We start from the raw sequence: 23942 nt of genomic DNA, 5'->3' as shown, positions 1-23942 counted from the left end.
CACTGGGGTGAAGCTGGAGACAAGATGTTTTAACCTCCAACCAACTACACATCCGCAACCAAACTCATGCTTTTTGTCATGGCAGCTATAATACAGTGCGTCACCTTTAGGTGTTGTTGTGACGCCATTCCCAATCTATGGTATTTCCTGTATGGCAGTAATGTCGGCCTTGTACTTTTCAAGTACATCTGCCAATGCGTATACTGCACCTTCTCTATAAGGGTGTTAAAAACAGCTCCACAGGTGAGACCACGGTAAGGTCAGTGTCTTCTTGAGATGAAATAGGGACCAAGATAAATCCTGGGCTGTGCCATGTTAAAGTCAGTCAGTACCGTTCCTTGGTATCTTTCATTCCCTTATTGAGATCTAAGGAACATTTTTCTAGTTGGTTGTTTGCTTCAATTTTGATCGGTTTGATATCTGCAGACTAAAATCAGAGAATAAAATTATAATGGAAATTTGAAATTGACGATTTTGACTTTGAAGATGAGGTTGACTGGATTTTATGTGTTCACAATTATTATTCTTTAGGTCAAGGGCTACAACTTTGCTTCCGCGAGTAAACCCAAATTCTTAGCCGTTAAGAAGATATGTGCCTGACAAAATGATCTCTATTAACATCAAAGCTTCAGGCTTTTGGGGGCCCATAACTGCGAAAGATGATGTGATAGGGAAAAAACGCCTGGACACGTGACTTCTTATTTTTGGTCTTCTATCACGCTGCGGTGTCAAAATATGGCTAATAATTTTCTTGTCCCATAGTGAAATCCATCGAAACAAAATGAAATAATAAAATGTGTAAAAATGTTTATTTTTGTTGATAACAATGGAGCCTTGAAGCCAATTACAAAAAGTCTTAAAATTTATGTTTTTACTTTCCGACTTTTTTTAATATAAGCATTATAATAAAAATGTCCAAACATTGCAATCATAAAAAAATTCTGTATATAGGCTATCCACATCCAGAACGAATTCACACCGCAATTATGGACAAGTAATGGAATTGAAAAATGTATTGCCACTATGACAAATTGTATTAACTGCATACTGGTCAATATTTTTTTCAATGGGGTTAAATCAATCTTCGGCTTGGTGGCAGCAATCAGATAATACGAGTACATAACAACGTGAACAAACGAATTCAATATACCCGCTAATGTTGCATGTGAGGCTGAAAAAAAAAAACAAAACACAATTAAAACCAATTATGAATTAGACAATATTCAAAGAGATCTATTCTTCCTGATTTTTTTAATTCTTTTGAGAAAATCATGCGTTGACCATAAATACCGTTGTCGCATAATGGTGCAGAAATCGAGTTTCCTGGCCAAGAACTCAATTTTTTGTCGTCAACGATTGTTAATTTCTACATGGGATTTGATAGTAAATATATTGATACTAAGGAAACCAAAAACTTAGGTCAAAATATTTGAAGGTTTGGGCGTGGTGTGATCCTATAGACGTCAATTTTCAGAATATACGTAAATCTTACGTTGTGTTCAATGTTCTTTATTGGGTAGGACTATTGGCTTTAAGATCAGTTTTAATAAAATGGCGTAGCGTTTGCATGAAGCGAGCTATTTTATTTTTCCTCAACTATTAAATTTAAGTAAAATTCCAAACAATTTTTTTAAAGAGTATAATTAAATTTGTCATTCCGTTTGTAACACACCGAAGTATTCGTCGGAGACCTTATAAAGTATATATATTATTGATCAGCATAAAATTCTATGTCGATTTGACCATGTCCGACGGTCTGTTGAAATCAAGATACAGCTTGCAATTTTAAAGATAGAGAGTCAAAATTTGGTACAGAAGTGTTTATTACTTGCAGGATGGTTGGTATTGAAAATGGGATATATCGGTCTACGTTTTGATATAGCCCCCATAGAACGGTACCTCCCGATTTTCGGTATTTTGAAGGTTTTAGCTTCATTATCCTAGCAAAATGGCTGAAATTCGGTACGTAGTCTTCTTTAGGGGTATAAAACTTTCCCCCAGAATTTTGTCGGTATCGGTCCACACCTTCATATAGCCCCCATAGAACGGTACCTCCCGATTTTCGGTATTTTGAAGGTTTTAGATTCATTATCACACCGAAATGGCTGAAATTTTGTAGTTAGTCTACGTTGGTGGTATAAAACTTTCCCCCATAACTTTGTCGTTATCGGTCCATGCCTTCATATAGGCCCCATAGAACGGTACCTCCCGATTTTCGGTATTTTGGACGTTGTGGCCTCAATATTCCCACCGAAATGGCTGAAATTTGGTATTTAGACTTCGTTGGGGGTACTCAAACTTCCCCTTTGAATTTGTCGGTATGAGTCCACGCCTTCATATAGGCCCCATGGAAAGGTACCACCCGATTTTCCGTATTTTGAAGGTTGTGGCTTCAATATTCCACCAAAATGGCTGAAATTTGGTATTTAGCCTTCAATGTGATATAAAACTGTTCGCCAGAAATTAGTCTGTACAGGTCCACGCTTTCATATTGCCCCATTTCGGTATAGGTCCACGATTCGATATAGCCCCCTTAGAACGGTACCTACCGATTTTCGTAATACTGAAGATTGTGACGTCAATATCCCACCGAAATGGCTGCAATTCGTTATTTAGTCTTCCAAGAGTTATAAAATATTCCAGAAGAGTATTATCATTATAGGTCCACCTCTACCTATATCCCTATAGAAGCGTACTTCTTGATTTTCGATATTTTTAAGTTTTAGCCACATTCTCTTACCGAAATATAGTAAATTTGGTATTTAGTCTTATTTGAGCCTAAAAACTTTCCGTCAAAAATTTGTCGGTATAGATCGACGTTTTGAAATAGCCCCCATAGAATGATGCGTCAAATTTTTTTTACCGAAATTGCTGAAATTTGGTATTAAGTTTTCTTCATACACGAAAGGAAACTAATTATTCAATTTTACTTCAATACAACTTGTGGTGGAGGGTATAAAGTTCGGCCCGGCCGAACTTAACGCCGTTCTTACTTGTTTACTTGTAGTATATAATTTTTTTGCCATTGATAATAGTTTGTATACCCTACACCATAGTATAGACGGTATATTAAGTTTGTTTTTCCGTGTGTAACGCATTGACCATTTGCGTCGAGTCCGCCTGTTCGTCCGCAGGTCCGTATGTTGAAATCAGGTTTTGGTTTAGCCCCATATAACGGTACCTCCCGAGTTTCGGTATTTTGAGGGTTTTAGCTACATTTTCTGGACGAACTACCTGCAATTTAACGTTTAAGGTGCTCACAAAATATCTCCACTAACATATCTTCACTTAGCATAGGTCCATGTTTCGGTATAGCCTCCATATAAAGGTACCTCTCGATTTTCGGTATCTTATGGGTTTCAGCTACATTTTTTGACCGAACTACGTGCAATTTGGCTCTTGAGAATCCCAGTGGTCACAACATATCTCCACCGAAAATTGTTAACATAGGTTCGTGTCTCGGTATAGTCCACATAAAACGGTACCTCCCGATTTTAGGTATATTGAGGATTTTAGCTACATTTTTGACGGAACTACTTGCAATTTCAGGCTTGAGGTTCCCATAGGTCACAAAAAATCTCCACTAAAAATTGTCAACATAGGTCATGTTTTGGTATAGCCCCCATATAACGGTACCTTCTGATTTTCGGTATTTTAAAGAGATTAGCTACTTTTTTGACAGAAGTACCTGACGTTCGAGGCTCTACCAATAATTTTCAACATAGGTCCTTGTCTTGCTATAGCCCCCATATAACAGTACCTCCCGATTTTCGATATTTTGAGGGTTTTAGCAAAATTTTTTGACCGAACTACCTGTAATTTGACATTTAAGGTTTTAAAGGTTCACAAAACGTATCTACCAAAAACTGTCGACATAGGTCTATGTTTTGGTATATCCCCCATATATCGGTACCTCCCGATTTTCGGTATTGTGAGGAGTTTAGCTACCTTTCTAGACAGGAGTACTTGAAATTTGACGTTTGAGGATCTACCAAAAATTTTCAATATAGGTAGGTACCTCCCGTTAATCGAATTTGGAGGATTTTAGCTATATTTTTGTAACATTTGAGGTTCCCAGCAGTTATAAAACATTTCCACAAAAAATGTTCACCATAAGTCCATGTTTCGGTATGACCCTCTTATAACGGTACCTCCCTATTTTCGGTGTTTTGAGGTATTTAGCATACCATTTCGACCGAAATACCTGTAATTTGACGTTTGAGGTTCCAGAAGTCATAAAACATATCTACCAAAAATTGTCAACATAGGTCCATGTTGCGGTATAGCTCCCGTATAACGGCACCTCTCTGTTTTCCGTGTTTTGAGGGTTTTAGCAAAATTTTTAGACCCTCAGCATTTATGCTAACATGGGTATACTTTCATACCTGCAAAATGTGCCTCATCGAAATAATGCTTTCAGACCTCAAGTATGTTTGGACGAAATCCGTTTCTGACAATTTTGGTTTGATTTAACAATGTCCGTCCGTCTGTCTGGTTGGCTGGAGCGCACGATAACTCTCGAACGGATCAACCGATTATGTCCAAAATATGGCTTTCGTAATATTTTGTCCAAACTTAGTTTAATTTCGAAGATGGGTTATATCGGTCCACTTCTTCCGGTACCTCCCGCACAAAAGTTCGAAAATGTTCGGAACATTTGTGAGCACTGTAACTCTTGAAGGGAGAAACCGATTTGGTCCATGCTTTGCACATCGTAAAATTTCTACCAGACTTAGATGAGGTTCCAATATGGGCTCAATCGGTCTACTCCTTCGGGTACCTCCCACACAAAATATCGGAAAAGTGCAGTTTAGGACCCGCTCTCGTATCCTTTGATTTTTGCTGCAGCAACTTCTATTCACTGTCCCCCTACGACGGTACAAGCTTCATCGGGGGCAACGCCATACTTCCAAAGAAAATAGCCTGAAATGTGCAAAAAAACCCCATGACACCGGGTGTAGTGGTTGGAGCGCAAGATAACACTCGAACGGATCCGACTATCCAGTCCAAAATTTGGTCTTCGTAATATTTTATCCAAACTTAATTTAAGTTCGATGATAAGCTATATCGGTCCACTCCTTCAGGTACCTCCATCACAAAATTTCAAAAATGTTCGGAAAAATTGTGCCCATGATAACTCTTAAATGGAGAGACCGATTTGGTCCATACTTTACATATTCTAATATGTCTACCAGATATAGATCAGGTTTGAATATGTACTATATTTGTCCACTCTTTCGGGTACCTCCCATACAAAATTTCGGATAAATTCCCGCTCTCGAATCACTTTGATTTCTGTTGAAGCAACTTGCATACGCGGCCTGCTTGACGTCGTTAGTTCGAAGATGGGCAATATCGGTATTTCCCCCGGTATACAATATATCTTGAACGGGGCAACCAATTTGGTCCAAACTTCTATTCTCCTAATATTTTGTCCAAATTTAGTTTAACTTCTAAAATGGTCCATATCGGGTACCTCCCATACAAAATTTCGGATAAATTCACTTTAAGGCCCGCTCTCGAATCACTTTGATTTCTGTTGAAGCAACTTGCATACGCGGCCTGCTTTACGTCGTTAGTTCGAAGATGGACAATATCGGTATTTCGCCCGGTATACAATATATCTTGAACGGAGCAACCAATTTGGTCCAAACTTCTAATCTCCTAATATTTTGTCCAAATTTAGTTTAACTTCTAAAATGGTCCATATCTCCTTAGGGTACCTCCCACACAGAAGTTCAACATTTAAGTCTAAATGCAGTTTAGGGTCTGTTCGTAGATCATTGGGAAATGAATACTGATGCTCTTCGTTATGGTCCCGTTTACAGTGAGATTACCACTAAAGTGACTAGTGGGCGCTATATCAATCGAAAAGATATGACCCCCAAAATTAGATCAACTTCCATAATGGACTATGTCGGTCCATTCCTTCAAGTACCTCCTCCGCAACATTTTGAACTTTAATCCTAATCCACATTTTTGTCGGCATGTTCAAATGTCCAAAAAGAGCCACAAAATTCTGTACGTAAATAAAAGTTTCGATTCATATAGGCTGAGGGTATATCTTCGTCGGCAAAGCCGACTGATACTTTTTTACTTGTTCTATAGTCCGCATATAACTGTACCTCCCGATTTTCAGTACTTTGAGGATTTTAGCTACATTTTTCACCGAACTACCTGTAGTTTATTACTTCAGGTTCCCATAAAACATCCCCACCAAAAAATGCAACACAGTCCATGTTTTTGTAAAACCACCATACAACGGTACCTCCCGATATTCGTTGTTTTAGCTGTTATTTCCATTTGAGGTTCTCAGTGGTTACAAAACGTATCGACGAATAATTGTCAACATAGATCCATGTTTTCGAAGTTCAAAGTGGTCACGAAACTTTTCCTCCAAATATAGCCAACTGTCTGGAGTTTTGTGTTGACCGAACTATATGTAATTTGAAATTTGAGATTCCCAGTGGTCACAAAACGTTTCCATCAACAATTGTCAACATAGGTCCACACTTTGATATAGCTCTAATATAAAGGTGACACCCGATTGAAGAAATGTTTAATACCCAAAATATTTCAGTAAAAAATTGTGGACAGAAAAAAAAAAATAAATAATATGTAATATATGGTGGGTGACGTAGGGGATGGAAGATACCAAGGAACGGTCCTGACCGGTTTTAACATGGCAAAGCCCAGGATTTATCTTGGTCCCTCTTTCATCCCAAGTGGACACTGACCTCCCCGTGGTGTCACCTGGGGAACTGCCTTTAACACCCGTTAAAGGTAGTGAGCTAACATGTGCCGCGCGTTCACCCATAAGAACGTTAAAAACTTGGGTTTGGGCGTCGGGTTAGTAACCCTCCCCTAGAAAAAACAGCCTACTATGAAAAAACGAAAGAAAAGAAAAACAAACCCCTCTAAGGTTGACGAACCCCGCAAACGTTTTAAGGACCATGATCTGCGAATCTGCACCTGGAATGTTCGCACTCTTTATAGAGAAGGTGCAGTCTTCGCATTGGCAGACGTACTTGAAAAGTACAAGACCGATATTACTGCCATACAGGAAATACGATGGATTGGGAAAGGCGTCACAACAACACCTAAAGGTGACGCACTGTATTATAGCTGCCATGACGTAAAGCATGAGTTTGGTTGTGGATTCGTAGTTAGTCGGAGACTAAAACATCTTGTATCCAGCTTCACTCCAGTGAATGAAAGACTTGCTGCAATTCGAATAAAAGCTAAATTCTTCAACATCAGCTTTATCTGCGCTCATGCTCCCACTGAAGAAAAGGATGAACAGACCAAAGATATATTTTACGAGCGCTTAGAAGAAACATATGACCGTTGCCCTGCCCATGACATTAAAATCATTCTAGGCGATTTTAATGCCAAAATTGGAAAGGAGAATATCTTTGGCCCAACAGTCGGGAAATTCAGTCTCCACAGTGAAACATCTGACAATGGTATGAGACTGATAGACTTTGCAGCTGCAAAAAACATGGTAGTTAGCAGTACCAGATTTAATCATCTCGATATTCATAAGGGCACCTGGCTGTCTCCAGATCAGAAAACAAGAAACCAAATTGATCATGTTGTGATAGATGGAAGACATTCATCGAGCGTGTTGGATGTACGATCGTTCCGAGGCGCAAACATTGATTCGGACCACTACCTTGTTGCAGCAAAGGTACGCACCCGCTTAAACGTAGCAAACAAAGTACGAACAGACACAACACGAAAGTTAGACATCGGTAAGCTGCAATCACAACAGATAGCCACAGCATATTCCACTCAACTAGCCCAATTGCTTAATCAAAGCCCTCCTCATCCCGATAACATATCAGCGCAATGGCAAAGCATTGCCCACTCCATGCAAACAGCCGCAAAATCCATACTTGGATACCAGAGACCTCCACCAAGGAATCCATGGTATGATGAGGAGTGTCGTGCTGCCACCGAAGAAAAAAATGCGGCATATAAGGCTACTTTACAATCCGTAGCAACGCGTAGCGCACGAGAGAGATACAGGGAGAAAAGGAGAGAGGAGAAACGTCTTTTCCGCAGGAAAAAGAGAGAGATGGAAAAGCGGGAGTGTGAAAAAATCGAGATGTACAGGAGCCAGAATGAAGTCCGAAAATTCTACCAAAGAGTCAAGCATCAAACTGATGGCTTTGGTACAGGCACATCCTCCTGTAGAGACCAGCAAGGTAATTTGGTAACTGATACAGATAGTGTACTCAGGATATGGAAAGAACATTTTTCAAATCTGTTGGTATCCAATAGCAGCGAAGACGACGAAGATACCACAGTCCCAATCCCAGAAGATGGTATTGAATGTATACCGCCCAGCCAAGATGAGGTAAAGACAGCAATAAATCGGCTGAAGAATAATAAGGCAGCAGGGGCCGATGGCTTACCAGCCGAGCTGTTCAAAACCGGAGGCGACACGCTGATAAGGTGTATTCATCAGCTAGTTAGCACCATCTGGCAGGAAGAACGAGTACCCGACGATTGGAACCTGAGTATCCTGTGCCCCGTCCACAAGAAGGGAGATAAGACTGTATGCTCTAACTATAGGGGCATAAGTCTACTCCCTATTGCCTACAAGATCGTGTCAGGGATATTGTGCGAACGACTAAAGCCAATGGTCAACGAGATTATTGGACCATACCAATGCGGCTTTAGACCTGGCAAGTCCACCATTGACCAGATATTTACCCTGCGGCAAATCCTGGAGAAGACCCAAGAGATGCAGATCGACACCTACCACCTTTTTGTCGATTATAAAGCAGCCTTCGACAGTCCGCTGCGCTCAAAGGTATTCCAAGCCATGTCTGAATTTGGTATTCCCGCAAAGCTCATCCGGCTTTGTAAAATGACTTTAACTGACACGAGGTCCTCAGTTAAAATAGGAAAGAACCTCTCCGAAGAGTTTGGTACCAAAAGAGGTTTCAGACAAGGAGACAGCCTTTCGTGTGACCTCTTCAACATCCTGCTAGAAAAGGTTATACGAGAGGCAAACGTCAAAAGAAGTGGCACAATCTACACCAACAGTCACATGTTACTTGCTTATGCTGATGATATAGACATCATGGGTCGATCAGTAAAAGAAGTAACTGATACCTTTATAAAGGTCGAAGGAGAATCTGCTAAAGTGGGTCTGGCGGTAAACGGTGAGAAGACCAAGTTGATGGTGTCGACGCGCAATGCGTCCATTGAGCTCGGACCGACTGTGGAAGTTGGTTCCTATAATATTGAGGTAGTAAAAGACTTCGTCTACCTCGGCACCTCCGTCAACACAACAAACGACATCAGTTGTGAAATAAAAAGAAGAATTGTATTGGCCAACAGATGCTACTTTGGATTAAGTAAGCAGTTTAAAAACAAAGCCACATCTCGTCAAACAAAAATAACGCTCTACAAAACACTGATACTACCCGTGCTGATGTATGGCTCCGAAGCCTGGGTACTTGCGCAAGCAGACATGGCAGTGCTTGGTGTGTTTGAGAGAAAAATTCTTCGAAAGATCTACGGACCAATCTGCGTTGACGGTGAATATCGACGTCGCATGAACCACGAGCTGTATCTGCTATACAACGACATCAATATTGTTAAACGTATCGAGATGCAGCGATTGCGTTGGCTAGGCCATATCATAAGAATGAGCGATGATGAACCCGCTAAAAAGGCGTATGAATACATGCCACATGGCGGTGCACGCAGAATTGGCAGGCCAAGGAATAGATGGCGCAAACAAGTGGATGATGAGATGACAAGGCGCGGTATTCCAGTGTGCAAAGCAACAAATAGAGAGGATTGGAGATCTCTTCTTAGTTCGGCCTATAGAACAAATGTTCTGTAATGGGCCAGCTAAGTAAGTAAGTAAGTATGTAATATATGGTGGAGGATATAAAAAGTTTTATAATAATTTCTGCTTTGAATTTAGCTTTCTTTACCACTCTTCTTATTTAAACATTCTATTTCAAAAAATACTTACCAAACATTTGCGACAAATACATATAAGTGCCAAAAATCATGCACGAGTGATGATATAGATGTAAGAAAGTCATTTGATTATGTTTCTTACGCAAAACGAAAAATACCTGCAAGAGTAACGTTATGAATATAATTAGTTACAATTAGCTATGTCTGCATATCAAATTCATTCCATTTTATATTTACCGTATCAAAGAAATCCAAATATTTTGATACATAATACAATACTCCTGGTCGAACTAGCCTCATTGTTGCTGGTCTTCTATCGTGTGGATTGTATGGTTCACACTTTAAACTATAATCCGATCGCATAATGGTGTAGCGGACAATTTCATAAAATATAAAAGCGTTTAAAGAGATTTGTACAATGTTGTACAATTGCATGAACTTCTCGACTTTAAAAGGTTTTCTGTTTTCCATGAATTTTTTTCCCACTACCAATATTAAAAATAAATAGAAGAGTATTGAGGCAAACATTAGCCATGGACTACCCAATACAGGATGTGTTGTTATGCGTTCATCTGGAAAAAAAGGAAAGGCAACGTATATTAAATGTCTGTTCTTCGTTAAAAGTTGTCAAGTTTCCTTGAAATGTGAAAACTTGGCAACATTAAAAACTATTCCAAAATTTACACAAATTGGAGAAATAATATCAGAAATATTTTTTTTTTACATAATTTTTTGGTTTCCTTATTTTAGTGGTTCATAACTGATAGCCATAGCAATTTTCTCCAAGAATTCGAATGAAACACATTTAAATATCTAACGCACACATCACTTGCCTATTCTTAAAGTTTTAACACCATGAACAATTCCTTGATATAACAGCTTTAGCAGGAGCATTTTTATTTTTTTTCCTCTTCACCGATTAGAGCACTTAGCACTTAGAACGTCTACTAAATTAATAACAACACTGACTAGAATTTATTTAGCTTTAAGATAAAGTTTGCAATGCGACTTTATATAGCATGCGTCTCTATCTAATGCTATTCATGCTGTCATTTATTCTAATATACATAATAATGCAATTGAATCAAATCTTAATTATCATACAGTTTGGCGGCTAAATGTTTTCAAATGCTTAAAGTGGAAATGATTTCATATACAGTGTTTATTTGCACAATATAAGATGTAAATACTACGTGTTGAGATTTTCTTGAATCTCTGGCTGTTGAAGACACTGCTTATTTATGTACACATCGCTCATTTACTTAAAAAGTGGCATAAAACAAAAAATGTGTCTTCTGAGTTAGCAATTTTTTCTACGACTTCTACTTTATCTTGTGTCAAATTTTCATGCTGATATCTCTTAAACTCGACGAGTTACAGCTCATTTACTAAGATTTCCCAATAATTCAACACACAAGAGTTCCGAGATTATGAAGCACTAAAACACTTCGAATCATAATTGATCTTGCACAGAAATTTAGCACCGATATCAAGCTAGCTGTCTGCAGTGATTTTAGTTTTTGCGTAATAATTATACCCTACATCACTATGTGGAAAGGGTATTATAAGTTTGTTTTGGTAAAAATTCGCGTAACACCGCAAAATATTCGTCAGAGACCCCCAATGTGGTATACCAATCTTCATATCTCGACGAGATAAAGCGATTTTGAGATGTGTGTCCGTCCGTTCTTCCGTCTGTCCATTATAAATTGTAATCAAACTCCAGGCCGCAATTATGGACCGATTGTCACGAAATTTTGCATGGAGGTCGGCTTCAGACCAGAATAGATCCCTATTTTTGTTGGAGATGATCGTGAAATATTAAGCGGGTGAAATGTACCAAAAACATAATTTTTATCCAATTTTGTAGCGGCTCTGTAGGTCGCGAAAATTGTCCGATCAGCACGAAATTTTAAATATGGTAAGAGTATATGACACAGAAGTAGCTTGCAATTTGAGATGCTGATCAGATAATATTTAGAGGATTAAATGGACCAGAACTTTTGTGTGAAATTTGTGAAAAATTTTAATATACAGCTTATATCTTTGTTCCTGAAAGACACATTCTTCCCTCGTGAGTTATATTTGGAAGACGGTCTTTTGACCTTTGCACTGATGTCGATTACGTTGATGTACGTGTTCAGATAACAGAGCTACAGCCTAATATATCCAGTTTTTTTGTTTGTAGCATAGTAATTAATACTCTAGAGGTCGCAATTATAGCTCAATTGTCACGAAATGTTGCACGAGGTAAGAGTTTAGGTAAAAGAAAATGCCTATATTTTTGCATTATGATCTGATATTTAGCGGGTGACATAGACCATTGCTTTTGTATGAAAAATATACAAATTTTATTTTTGGTCCATATTTTAATTCCTAGAGGACATATACCGGCAAAATAGCCTAGATACTTAATAATAACTACTGACCTTTCCCCTGATGCAAATTTCAATAATGTGTCTGCTAAATTACGGGCCTACTGCCTAATATATAATGGGTTTTATGTAGAGGACCACAATATCCTGCCCTGCTGCAAATTGTCTCTATCATGAAAGAGAAATTTTCAGTTCAGTTGTCAAATTGGATTTTTTTACAAATATTGCAGCATGGGGTGGCGAAGCTATTTTATACCTCAGGATTTAGGGTAAAGGGGATACAAAGAAAATACGAGCAAAGATGTGTCTCATCGTAATATTGGTTGTAGACCCCAAGTATGTTTGGACGAAGTCCGTTTCAGACAATTTGGAGTCTATTTAGCCCTGTCCGTTCATCTGTCTCTCTTAATGTCTAGCTGGCTGGTGCTCACGATAACTCTCGAACGGATCTACCGATTAGAACCAAATTTTATACTTCGTAATATTTTGCCCAAGCTTTGTTTAAGTTCGCTCAAAGTTGTTTTCGAAAAATTGTGTGAACGATAACTGGCGATTTATTGCAAACTTTCCATATATTATATAAGTTTGTTTGATTCTAAAGGAAAATTGATAGAAATGGAATGGAAAATTGGTCTATATTTATCATATCTAGTTCACGAATTAGCCAATTTTGTCGTATATGGTGGTATTTATATAATTTGAAATGCTCACATTGACATTTTTTCATAGAAAAAGCGTTTGAAAAGTATTTTCTATTTTGTATGCAGACTCTAAACCTGATAATATTGACCTTCATCCAATACATAAACAGATATTCGCTTGATATCTTACATATTCCTAATATGTAATATGTATATTCACCAAAAAATTTGTCAATCTCCTCTTAATTCAAGTCCAATCTTCAATTAACAATATAAATACAACATTTTTCACAAGCCCGAATGTCCCAATCACCCTTTATATTTCATTGAATACCACTAACCAGCATTTTCGACTTCCACTAATATAACAACTTTATTACCACAATGACAAACTGTTGCCCACAGGCAATTTCTAAATTGAACAAGTAAGAACGGAGTAAAGTTCGTCCGGGCCAAACTTGTTATACCCTCCACCACGAGTTGTATTGAAGTAAAATGGAACAGCTAGTCTCCTTTCGTTTATGAAGAAGACAAATACCAATATTTCCGTAAGATAATGTGGCTAAAACCTAAAAATACCAAAAATCAAGAGGTATGCTTCTATGGGAATATAGTAAGACGTGGACCCATGATAATTCTTTTCTGGAATATACCATAACCCAATGGAAGACTAAATAACAAATTCCAGTCATTTCGGTGGGATATTGACGTCACAACCTTCAGTATTACGAAAATCGGGAGGTACCGTTCTATGGGGGCTATATGAAGGCGTGGACCTATACCGACAAAATTAGAAGGGAAAGTTAAGTACGTCAACGAAGACTAAATACTAAATTTCAGCCATTTCGGTAGTATATTGAGGCCACATCCTTCAAAATACAGAAAATACCGTTTTATGGGGGCTATATTATGGTGTGGACCTGTACCGACAAATTTATGGGGGAACATTTTATATGACTAACGAAGACTACCAAATTTCTTATCGGAGGAATATTGAAGCATAAACCTTAAAAATACAGAAACTTGACCTATGGCGAACATTTCTTTTTGGGTTCTTAGTACACTCATCAAGGGCTTTCATCTCCAAAAGAAATTTTGCACCCCCCAGACTTTGAGTTCCATTTTGTGTCACAGTGTAATTTTTGGTGGAGAAGTTTCACAACTTAAATGATAAATTTTTAATTAATTTGTCATTGGAATCAAGCTTAATGATCAATGATGCAAGTGAATAAGGAAAGACGACGATTCGAACCCACTTTAGTCTTCGTTGGGGGTATAAAACTTCCCCCAGAATTTTGTCTGCATAGGTCCACGCCTGCATATAGCCCCCATAGAACGGTACCTCCCGAATTTCGGTATTTTGACCTTGTTCAGTTTTACTTCAATTCAAATCGTGGTGGAGGCTATAATACGTTCGGCTGAGACGAACATGAAGCCGTTCTCAATTGTTTGAAATTTTCATGTGAAGGTAACCCTTGAGTATGGGGTTATTCGACAAAAATATGAATGTTTTATCTTAAACAACATATTTTTTGTCCATATGCAAACACCTAGTTGGCTCACTGTATGTATGTATATTTATGTATTAAAATATTTAATCAACACCATTTTTTCAAGGTTAAAAACTGTACAAAAAAGGAGAAAAAATAAATCAATCTAAGCGATTAGCATTGTTTTAAGCAAGCAACTACAGAAATTTTAAATAAATCCCAAACGTTAACAAACGGCATTGCATCAATTCAATATTTGAATAATTGACATTCCTATATGTGATGTATTTTATCGCTCATATACATAGAGAGAGGGCTAACTCGAAAGAATCAATTAATAGTAAATTTATTGGAATATCTGCTAAATTCAATGAACTTATTTATTTTATTTATTTCATGTTTATACTTATAAATAAATTACAAGTATAAAGGAAGTGCAGAGGTCAATGAACTTATGTTAAGAGCCTTATGAGGCAGTATTGCACTATGACCATACTCCAGCTTATGTATAAAAATAGCAGAGGTATACTAAAATAATAAAAGACTTTATAAAACATGTTAAGATTATACATGTTTTTGTATATTATTGTTGACCTTTGATCTGTAGTTTCTTCTTCTGTTTATTTGGCTTGAAGTCAGTAAAATTGAAAAGAAATAAAATTTGTATTCTTCAATTTTGTTTTTTATTTCCAATATTTCGACTATCTTCGACAGTCATCAGCAGGGATTTCTGTTACTTAAAAAGAACAAAAACGTTACATAAACATATATAAAAAGAAAAAAAATATAACAACCATTACATTGGATTATTAATCTTTCTTAAAAGTAGCCCCGAGTTCCATCCTCTTCTGTTGACAGAGAATTTCCAACTAATGATTTTCGTGTTTTTCAATTATCTTCGTATTAATTTGAGCACAATTTTCCGTATCAGTTTCAAAATTCATTCGGTTTTCTGTAGGGACATTTACAATATTTAGCATTTCTAAAAAATATCTTCTTTCGTAATTATTTGTGATAAAATAGCTACATTTTTGAAGTCTGTCCTTCTGTTGAACAGTGAGCAGCGAGGGCAGTTTTTTGCTCCAGTGGCTTATTTTGGACTTTTTGGTATGATTTGTGGGCGCTGAGTCTAGTCTTAAGTCTTGATTTTGTAAAGGTGCCCATTCCGACCACCGAATATTATTCGAGCATCATCAGAAGCAATCGATTTTTCCTCAGTGGGACCATCATAAACCCCGAAAATTTTCTTCAGGCTGCATTACCGACTATTCCTATATCTTCGTTGCTTGACTACCTATGCCAAACCACTTTGCTTTATTGTAAAGGTGGCATTTTTACTTTCAGGCTTTGCTTTTGTAAGGTCCCCACCAAAACCTGTGATATTCGTCATAACAATTGAAATCGCAAAAATAAAAAGTTGGGTGGACTTAGCGACTATTGCGATATCTCCGTTGTTTGACCACCAAGGACAACCAACGTTATATCGTTGAAAATGTGATATTTTCTTCTTTCATTATCAGGGTTTGCTTTTAATATACCCCATATATAAAATTTGTTTGTCCATTCCTACCCCTGTCTATTATCCGACCATCACCAAACTAAAAAGGCTTCTTCCCCTCCAAGAACTACATCAACTCCCAAAAATTGCGAACTGTAGCGTGACTACAAAAAATGGTAAAATGGAATGTAATACCGACTATTGCGATATTACCGTTATTTGACCGCCTACGCCAACCTACTTTGCATCAATGTGAAGGTGAGATTTTTTACTTTCATTGTCAGGCTTTGCTTTTGGAAGGCCGTCAGTCAGTGCCATGATATTCGTCAGCCCAAATGAAATCCCAAAAAATTAAAACTTGGGTTGGATTAGCGACTATTGACCACCTACGTCAACCTACATTGCACTGTTGTAAATATGAAGCTTTCCATTTTTTTATCAGGCTTTATTTTAGGAATGCTCTTGATAGAATGTTTCTATTAGAAACGGATATATTTCATTTTTCTCCACAGAATATTTTTGCCCATTCCGACCTCTACCAACAACACCTAAAGTCGACGCACCGTATTACGGCCGCCAAGATATAAAGCATGAGCTTGGTTGCGAATTTGTAGTCGGTCGGATGATAAAACATTTGGATTCCAGCTCTACCACAGTGAAGATCAAAAAACCAGAAAGCAAGTTGATCACGTTACGATAACTGCAAAACATTCATCGATCGTGTTGGATGTAAGATCGTTCAGAGGAGCAAAAATAGACTCGGACCACCACCTTGTTGCAGGAAAGGTACGTACCCGTCTAAACGTTGCAAATAAAGCACAAACAGATACAACGCGGAAGTTGGACATCGGTAAGCTGCAATCACAACAAATAGCCAGAGCATATTCCAGTCAACTGGCCAAATTGCTTAATCAAAGCGCCCTTCTTCCCAATAACAGATCAGCGCAATTGCAAAGTATTGCCCACTCCGTGCAAACAGCCGCAAAATCCATACTTGGATACCCGAGATCCCCACCAACAAATCAATGGTATGACCAGGTGTTACGTGCGGGAACCAAAGAGAAGAATGCGGCATATACGGCAACTCTAAAATCAGTAGCAACTCGTAGCGCACGAGAGAGGTGTCTGGGGATATAAGAAAAACGCCTTATCGCAGAGAAAAGAGAGAAATTGAAAAGCGGGAGTGTGAAAAAATTTTGATGTACGAGGGCGGGTCGGAAACTTCTTAGCCTATCAATGAAAGAGAATAGTTAGTTTTTCAAAAATATTTTTATTTGTCAATATAATCTCCTGAAACTTCAATACACTTAGTCCAACGCTTTTCTAGCAATTCTATCCCTTGATTAAAATAGTTTTCCTTAAGGTCTTTAAAAGAGTGGTTTACAACTGTAATTGCATCTTCATTTGAGGTAAAACGCTTGCCAGCAAGGATTTTTTTTAGATTTGGGAACAAGTAAAAGTCACTGGGAGCTAAATCAGGAGAATAAGCTGGGTGGTCAAGCAACTCGTACTTTAATTTGTTGATTTTAGCCGTTGTTGAAACACTCTTGTGCGCTGGTGCGTTGTACTAATGAAAAATTATTTTTTTGTGTTGTAAGCCAGGACGTTTTTCTCGAATTTGATCCAAAAGGTTGCAATAGTACTCTGAATTTATTGTTTTACCCTTTCGCAGATAGTCAATCAAAAAAATACCTTTGAAGTCCCAAAAACCGTTGCCATAACCGATTGAATAGTTTTTGCCTTCTTTGGGGCACTTCCTACAGCTTCAGTCCATTTTTTTGATTGTTCTTTTGTCTCTGGAGTATAGTGGTGGATCCATGTCACATCAACAGCTATGAAACGACGCTTAAAATATATTTTATTTCGCTAAAAACGATCCAAACAAGGTTGAGAAATGTTCATTCTTATGCGTTTTTGATCGACTGTTAACAAATGCGGCACCCATCTTGCAGAAAGCTTTTTCATCTGTAGTTCTTCATGCTAAATTAAATGGACTCGATCAGTTGAGATGCCCATGATATTAGCAATTTCACGCACTTTTATTCGTCAATCATTTAATACCATATCATGTACTTTGCCTACAATTTCTGTTGTTGTTGCTGTTTTTAGACGTCCACTACGTGGTTCATCTTCCATGCTTGTACGACCACGTTTAAATTCAGCAACCCAATTTTTTACTGTTGCATATGAAGGAGCACTTTCACCTAACACATTCACCATATCATTATTAATTTCTTGTCCCGATAAACCTTTTTTATGTAAATATTTAATGACAGCACGCATTTCTAATTTTTCCATTTTAAAAAATTGAGGATGCGTCTTTTTTTAACACCTGTTTCTGTATGAAGGAGTTGCCAGATCGAAACAAAATTTAACATGTGTTCATAACAGAGATGGAAGTTTCCAAAACACTTAACTTTTTTCTGTTTATACCGCGCTTTTTGTGCTAGGCTAAGAAGTTTCCAACTGCCCTCGTACAGGAGCCAGTCCGAAAATTCGACCGAAGAGTAAAAATTAAACTGATGGTTTTGATACAGGCATACGACGTCGATATTCACCGTCAACGCAGATTGGTCCATAGATCTTTCGAAGAAATTTTCTCTCAAACACACCAAGCACAGCCGGAACTATACATCAGCACGGGTATTATGAGTGTTTTGTAAAGCGTTGTTTTTGTTTGACGAGACGTGGCTTTGTTCTTAAACTGCTTACTTAAGGCACAGTTGTATCTGCCATTCTTCTTTTTATTTCGCTACTGATGTTGTTTGTTGTGATTACGGTTGTGCCGAGGTAGACGAAGACTTAACAGTTGGTCCGATCTCTATGGATGCATTGCACGTCGACACCAGCAACTTGAACTTCTCGCCCTTTACCGCCAGACCCACTTTAGCAGATTCCCCTTCGACCTTCATAAAGGTATCGGTAACTTCTTTTACTGATCGTCCCATGATGTCTATATCATCAGCATAAGCAAGTAACATTTGGCTATTGGTGTATATTGTGCAACTTCTTTTGACATTTGCCTCTCGTATAAACTTTTCTAGCAGGATGTTGAAAAGATCACACGAAAGGCTGTCTCTTTGCCTGAAACCTCTTTTGGTACAAAACTCTTCGGAGTGGTTCTTTCCTATTTTAAATGAAGATCTTGTGTCAGTTAGAGTCATTTTACAAAGCCGAATGAGCTTTGCGGGGATACCACATTCAGACATGGCTTGGAATACCTTTGAACTTAGCGGGCTGTCGAAGGCTGCTTTATAATCGACAAAGGTGGGTGTCGATCTGCATCTCTTGGGTCTTCTCAAGGATTGGCCGCAGGGTAAATATCTGGTCAATAGTGGACTTCCCAGGTTTAAAGCCGCATTGGTATGGTCCAATTATTTCGTTGACCATGGGCTTTAGTCGTTCGCATAATATCCCTGACACTATCTTGTAGGCGATAGGGAGAAGACTTATCCCCCTATAGTTGGAGCATAAAGTCGTATCTCCTTTCTTATGGACGGGAAACTGGATGCTCGGGTTCCAATCGTCGGGTACGCGTTCTTCCTGCCAGATGGAGCTAACTAGCTGATGCATACACCTTATCAGCGTGTCGCACAGTGTTGCCGCGTGGACAAAAATCAAAAAATGTGATTTTAACTTTTACATGTGTTTATGTTTTTATCTTACAGTAAACACATCCGATACAACGAATCTGAAAGAATTGTGTCGATATGTGCGCCCATAATGAAGTTATAGCACAGGTAATCTAATGCGATAATCATATGAAAATTAGACGACATTTAAAATAAAATTTTCTGAAAAGTTTGTTGATAATATTAAAATGTTTGGATGGGGATTTGATGGGTGGGCTATAGATATAAAATTTTAGTACAAAAAGTTGACATCAACTGCACACGGGCAAAGTACCGTTATCAAGAATTAAAAATTTTAATTTGATAAAAAAATATAAATTCTTAATATTTGGTAGAGTATATCTTTTGATTGCCACCTATTGCCACATTGGCTCTTGATTTCCCTTAATTGGACATCTCTTCCGAAGCGAACTGTGTAAAAACATTCTGCCCATCCCTGCAACCTTCTGAGATAGATCGGTACAGATTTTATATAGACCCCATATATATCTTTTCCCGATTTTACTACAACTTGTTCAATTTTGATCGGATAACCTTCAAATTTAGTACGTGTTATTTTCTTAGGACCCTGAATAGCTACACCGATTTTCACAAAAATCGTTTCAGATTTGGATATAGCCCCCATATATATCTATCCCCGATTTTGCTATAACTCGGTCAATTTTAGTCGAATAGCCTTCAAATTGTATGTGTGATATTTTCTTAGGCCCCTGAATCGATTTACCGATTTTCGTAAAGATCGGTTCAGATTTGGATATAGCCCCCATATATATGTATATATATATATAAATATATATATATATACATATATATATATATATATATATATATATATATATATATATATATATATATATATATATATACTCCATTAAACCATTTTCGTTTTCCGTTAATCAACAAATAATCTAAAAATATAATTTGAAAATAAATTCATTATAAATGGCATTTTATACAAAACAAATATAGTTTGTTCCCTCTGAGTAATTTAAATTCCCTTACGGCAAACACATTTATTTTTGTTTACATGCCTCAGCGATTTTAGTTTTCTTTTATATCTGAAAATAAAAGAACCACAAAATTAAAATGAATGTACAATTGTTAACAATCAAATAATGGAAGAAGCATTATGCTCAGGAGAATAAATATTAAACGCTAATAAATACCCAAGATGTCCAGGCGAATTGTTGCCACAAGGAAGTCATTTAAATATTTAGATATAATTCAGCATTTAAATAGCTGTTTTGTTGTTATTGCAATAGGAAATGGTTACACTTTTCTGGGAAAAATACAACGTTTGAAAAGTAAATGGAAATAAGTAAAAAACGTATATTTACAAATATTGTGATGAATGTTTTTGAAATGTTATCTCTTTGTCGGTATGCAACGCAAATGTGGTTATGATAAAAAATATAAATGTCCATGTTATTATGGGGAAAGTACGTTTGTCAAAAACAAAATTTTATTTATCCGTTGGTTTGCACATAGGTTTCAATCAGGAAATTTTTGGCCAAAACCCTATTTTTAAAAGGTTCGAAATTTTAATTTTTGTTTGCACAGAATAATAAAAAACACATCAAGTCATCTGAAAATAATTAGTTTTTGTAATTACCGATAGATGCCGTTAGCTGGAGCAGTGTCAAAGTCGGCACTTAATTGTAAAAAAAAAACAAAAAAATTGGTGTAAAATAGACTCTTTTTGTTGTGTTGTGTCGCTGCATAAATATAGAAAAGTGAGACCAAAGTTATAATGAAACGGGAAGCTGGTGGTGAGTACTTTCATAATATAAAAAAAGAACTAAAAATTTTGTAAAATTAGAGTCTAAAATCTCTGTTTGTATGTATATTGAAAACTATTTTTTACAAATATTTTTAAAATATATTTTAACTTTTAAAAAAATGTCCAAGTTTGTCCACCTCCAAATTGATGTTGGAAGATAGCTGGGGGTCTTAACTAATAAATTGAGAAATAAATTCTTGCTCAAATTTGCCACAGTTAAAATAAAGTGGATTTTTTATTTTAAGGTGGGAGAATTTTTGTAAATACCTGTTGTGACTGTACGTAGTATCCAATTGAAATAGAACGATAATACACACATATATCAACCGATTTTTCTTAAAATTCATATTTAAAGGTTTCAGAGTGTAGAAAACAAGTATGTGTAAGTTTTTTGAAAATAGGTCAATTTTTTGTCATAGCCCCCACATAAAAGTACCGTCCGATTTTAGATATTTTGTGAATTTTAGCGACACTTTATGACCGATTCGGCTGAAATTTGTCATTTCGACCTCTTGGAAGATATGAATCCTTCGTACCAAAAATTATAAACATAGGTCAATGTTTTGGTTTAGACCCCACACAACGGGACCACCCTGTTCAACAAATTTTGGCTGGTTTTGGTCATTTTGGTCGATAAATCGTAAGAATTGCTGTTTGTACACATTTAATATAAATAATAATTAATTTCAATACAAAATGGACGTTGAAATAGTTTTGGCCAGAAAATTTGGATATGAGACCATTGTGGTTTGTCACAATATTGTTATTTGATGTTTATAAATAAATATATGTAAGTATATGTAAGTAAAATCAACAATGGTGTACGATTAGCTTCCCGCTGAGGGCATTGAAATCCCAACTCCATGTCAGTCAGGAATCCACAATGCAGTATATAAGGAAGCTGTCAGGGTGAAGGAAAACTTTGCGAGCATGCTTTATCTGGAGAAGAGGGACATAGACTTTGACTACAAGGTCCTTGAGAGGTTTGAATATCAGACCATAAATGTGGATTAAATGCAGAAAATTAGGAAGTAGGAGTTACTCTAAGATATGTATATCAACATAAAATTCTAAGTCGATATGACCATGCCGGTCTGCCCGGCATGAAATCAAGATACAGTTCGCAATATTTGAGAGCTCAGTATGGCCTCAGTATCCCACCGAAATGGCTGAAATTTTGTAACTGGCCTTCGTTGGAAGTATAAGACTTTCCACCAGAAATTTGTCGGTATAGGCTGACGTCTTCATATAGCCAGAGAACAGTATCTCCCGATTTTCGGATTTTTGATGGTGGAGGCTTCAGTATCCCACCGAAATGGCTGAAATTCGGAATATATTTTTCGTCGGGGGTATCAAAATGTCCACCAGAACTTTGTCGGTACAGGTCCACGTCTTCGTATAGCACCCATAGAACAATCCCTCCCTAATATGGAGGGTGTAATTAAATTTGTCATTCCGTTTGTAACACATCGAAATATTCATCGGATACCCTATAAAGTATATATATTTTTGATCAGGGTAAAATTCTAAGTTGATATAACAGTGTCCGTCTGGCCGTCCGTCTGTTGAAATCAAGATACAGCTCGCAATTTTTAAGATAGAGCTTTGTAATTTGGTATAGGTGTTCCTATTACTCCTAGGATGTTTGGTATTGCAAATGCGCTATATAGGTCCACGTTCTGATATAACCCGTAGAACAGTACCATCGGATTTTCGGTAATTTTGAAGGTTTTAGCTTCATTATCACAACGAAATGGCTGACATTTGGTACTTAGCCTTCGTTGGGAGTGTACAACCTTTTCCCAGAATTTTGTCGGCATAGGCCGACGCCTTCATATAGCCCCCCATAGAAAGATACCCCCCAATTTTTGGTATTTTGAATGTTGTGGCCTCAATATTGTACCGAAATGGCTGAAACTTGGTATATAGTCTTCATTTTGGGTATACAATTTCCCCCAAAATTTTGTTGGTACAGGTCAACGCCTTCATATAGTCCCCATAGAACGGTAACTCCCGATTTTCGGTATTTTGAAGATTGCGGCCTCAATATTCCACAGAAATGGCGGAAATTTAATATTTAGTCTTCATTTGGTGTATAAAACTTTCCATATGAAATTTGTTGGTATAGGTCCACGTATTTATATAGCCCCATTGAACGGTACCTCCCGATTTTCGGTATTTTGGAGGTTGTTGCCTCAATATTCCTCCGAATTGGCTGAAATTTGGTGTTTAGTCATCATTTGTGGTATAAAACTTCCCATATGAAAATGTTCGGTATAGGTTCACGCCTTTATATAGCCTTCATACACAGGTGCCTCCCGATTTTCGGCCTCAATAGTCCTAAGAACGATACCTGCCGAAATTCGATATTTTGAATGTTATGGCCACAATAATCCATTGAAGTACTAATAATTTTCTAATTTTGTCGGTATAGGTCCACGCCTTGAACGGAACATTCCGATTTTTGGTATTTTGAAGGTTGTTGCCTCAATATTCCACTGAATTGGCTGAATTCGGATGTTTAGTCTTCATTTGGGCATAAAACTTTTCATATGAAATTTGTCGGTATAGGTCCACG

At 37.3% G+C, this 23942-nt stretch overlaps 1 protein-coding gene across 1 annotated transcript; it reads right to left on the bottom strand.

The window, feature by feature from the left end:
• Positions 1-1028: 1028 nt before the first annotated feature.
• Positions 1029-16383, bottom strand: LOC141391887 (very long chain fatty acid elongase AAEL008004-like; the record flags this gene model as incomplete). Its single annotated transcript, XM_073964575.1, has 6 exons — positions 16353-16383; positions 10186-10520; positions 10045-10106; positions 7363-7375; positions 4908-4923; positions 1029-1171 (listed from the first exon to the last, which is right to left on the bottom strand). Coding segments are annotated over exons 1-6 (600 nt in total), but the record flags the coding sequence as incomplete, so codon positions are not given.
• Positions 16384-23942: the final 7559 nt, after the last annotated feature.

The sequence above is a fragment of the Musca autumnalis genome, unplaced genomic scaffold (assembly GCF_047663935.1).
Source record: "Musca autumnalis isolate F117 unplaced genomic scaffold, ASM4766393v1 scaffold_193, whole genome shotgun sequence".
Classification (NCBI taxonomy): Eukaryota; Metazoa; Arthropoda; class Insecta; order Diptera; family Muscidae; genus Musca; species Musca autumnalis.
Note: the sequence above shows the minus strand (reverse complement) of the source record. Positions and strands in the feature narration are given on the sequence as shown.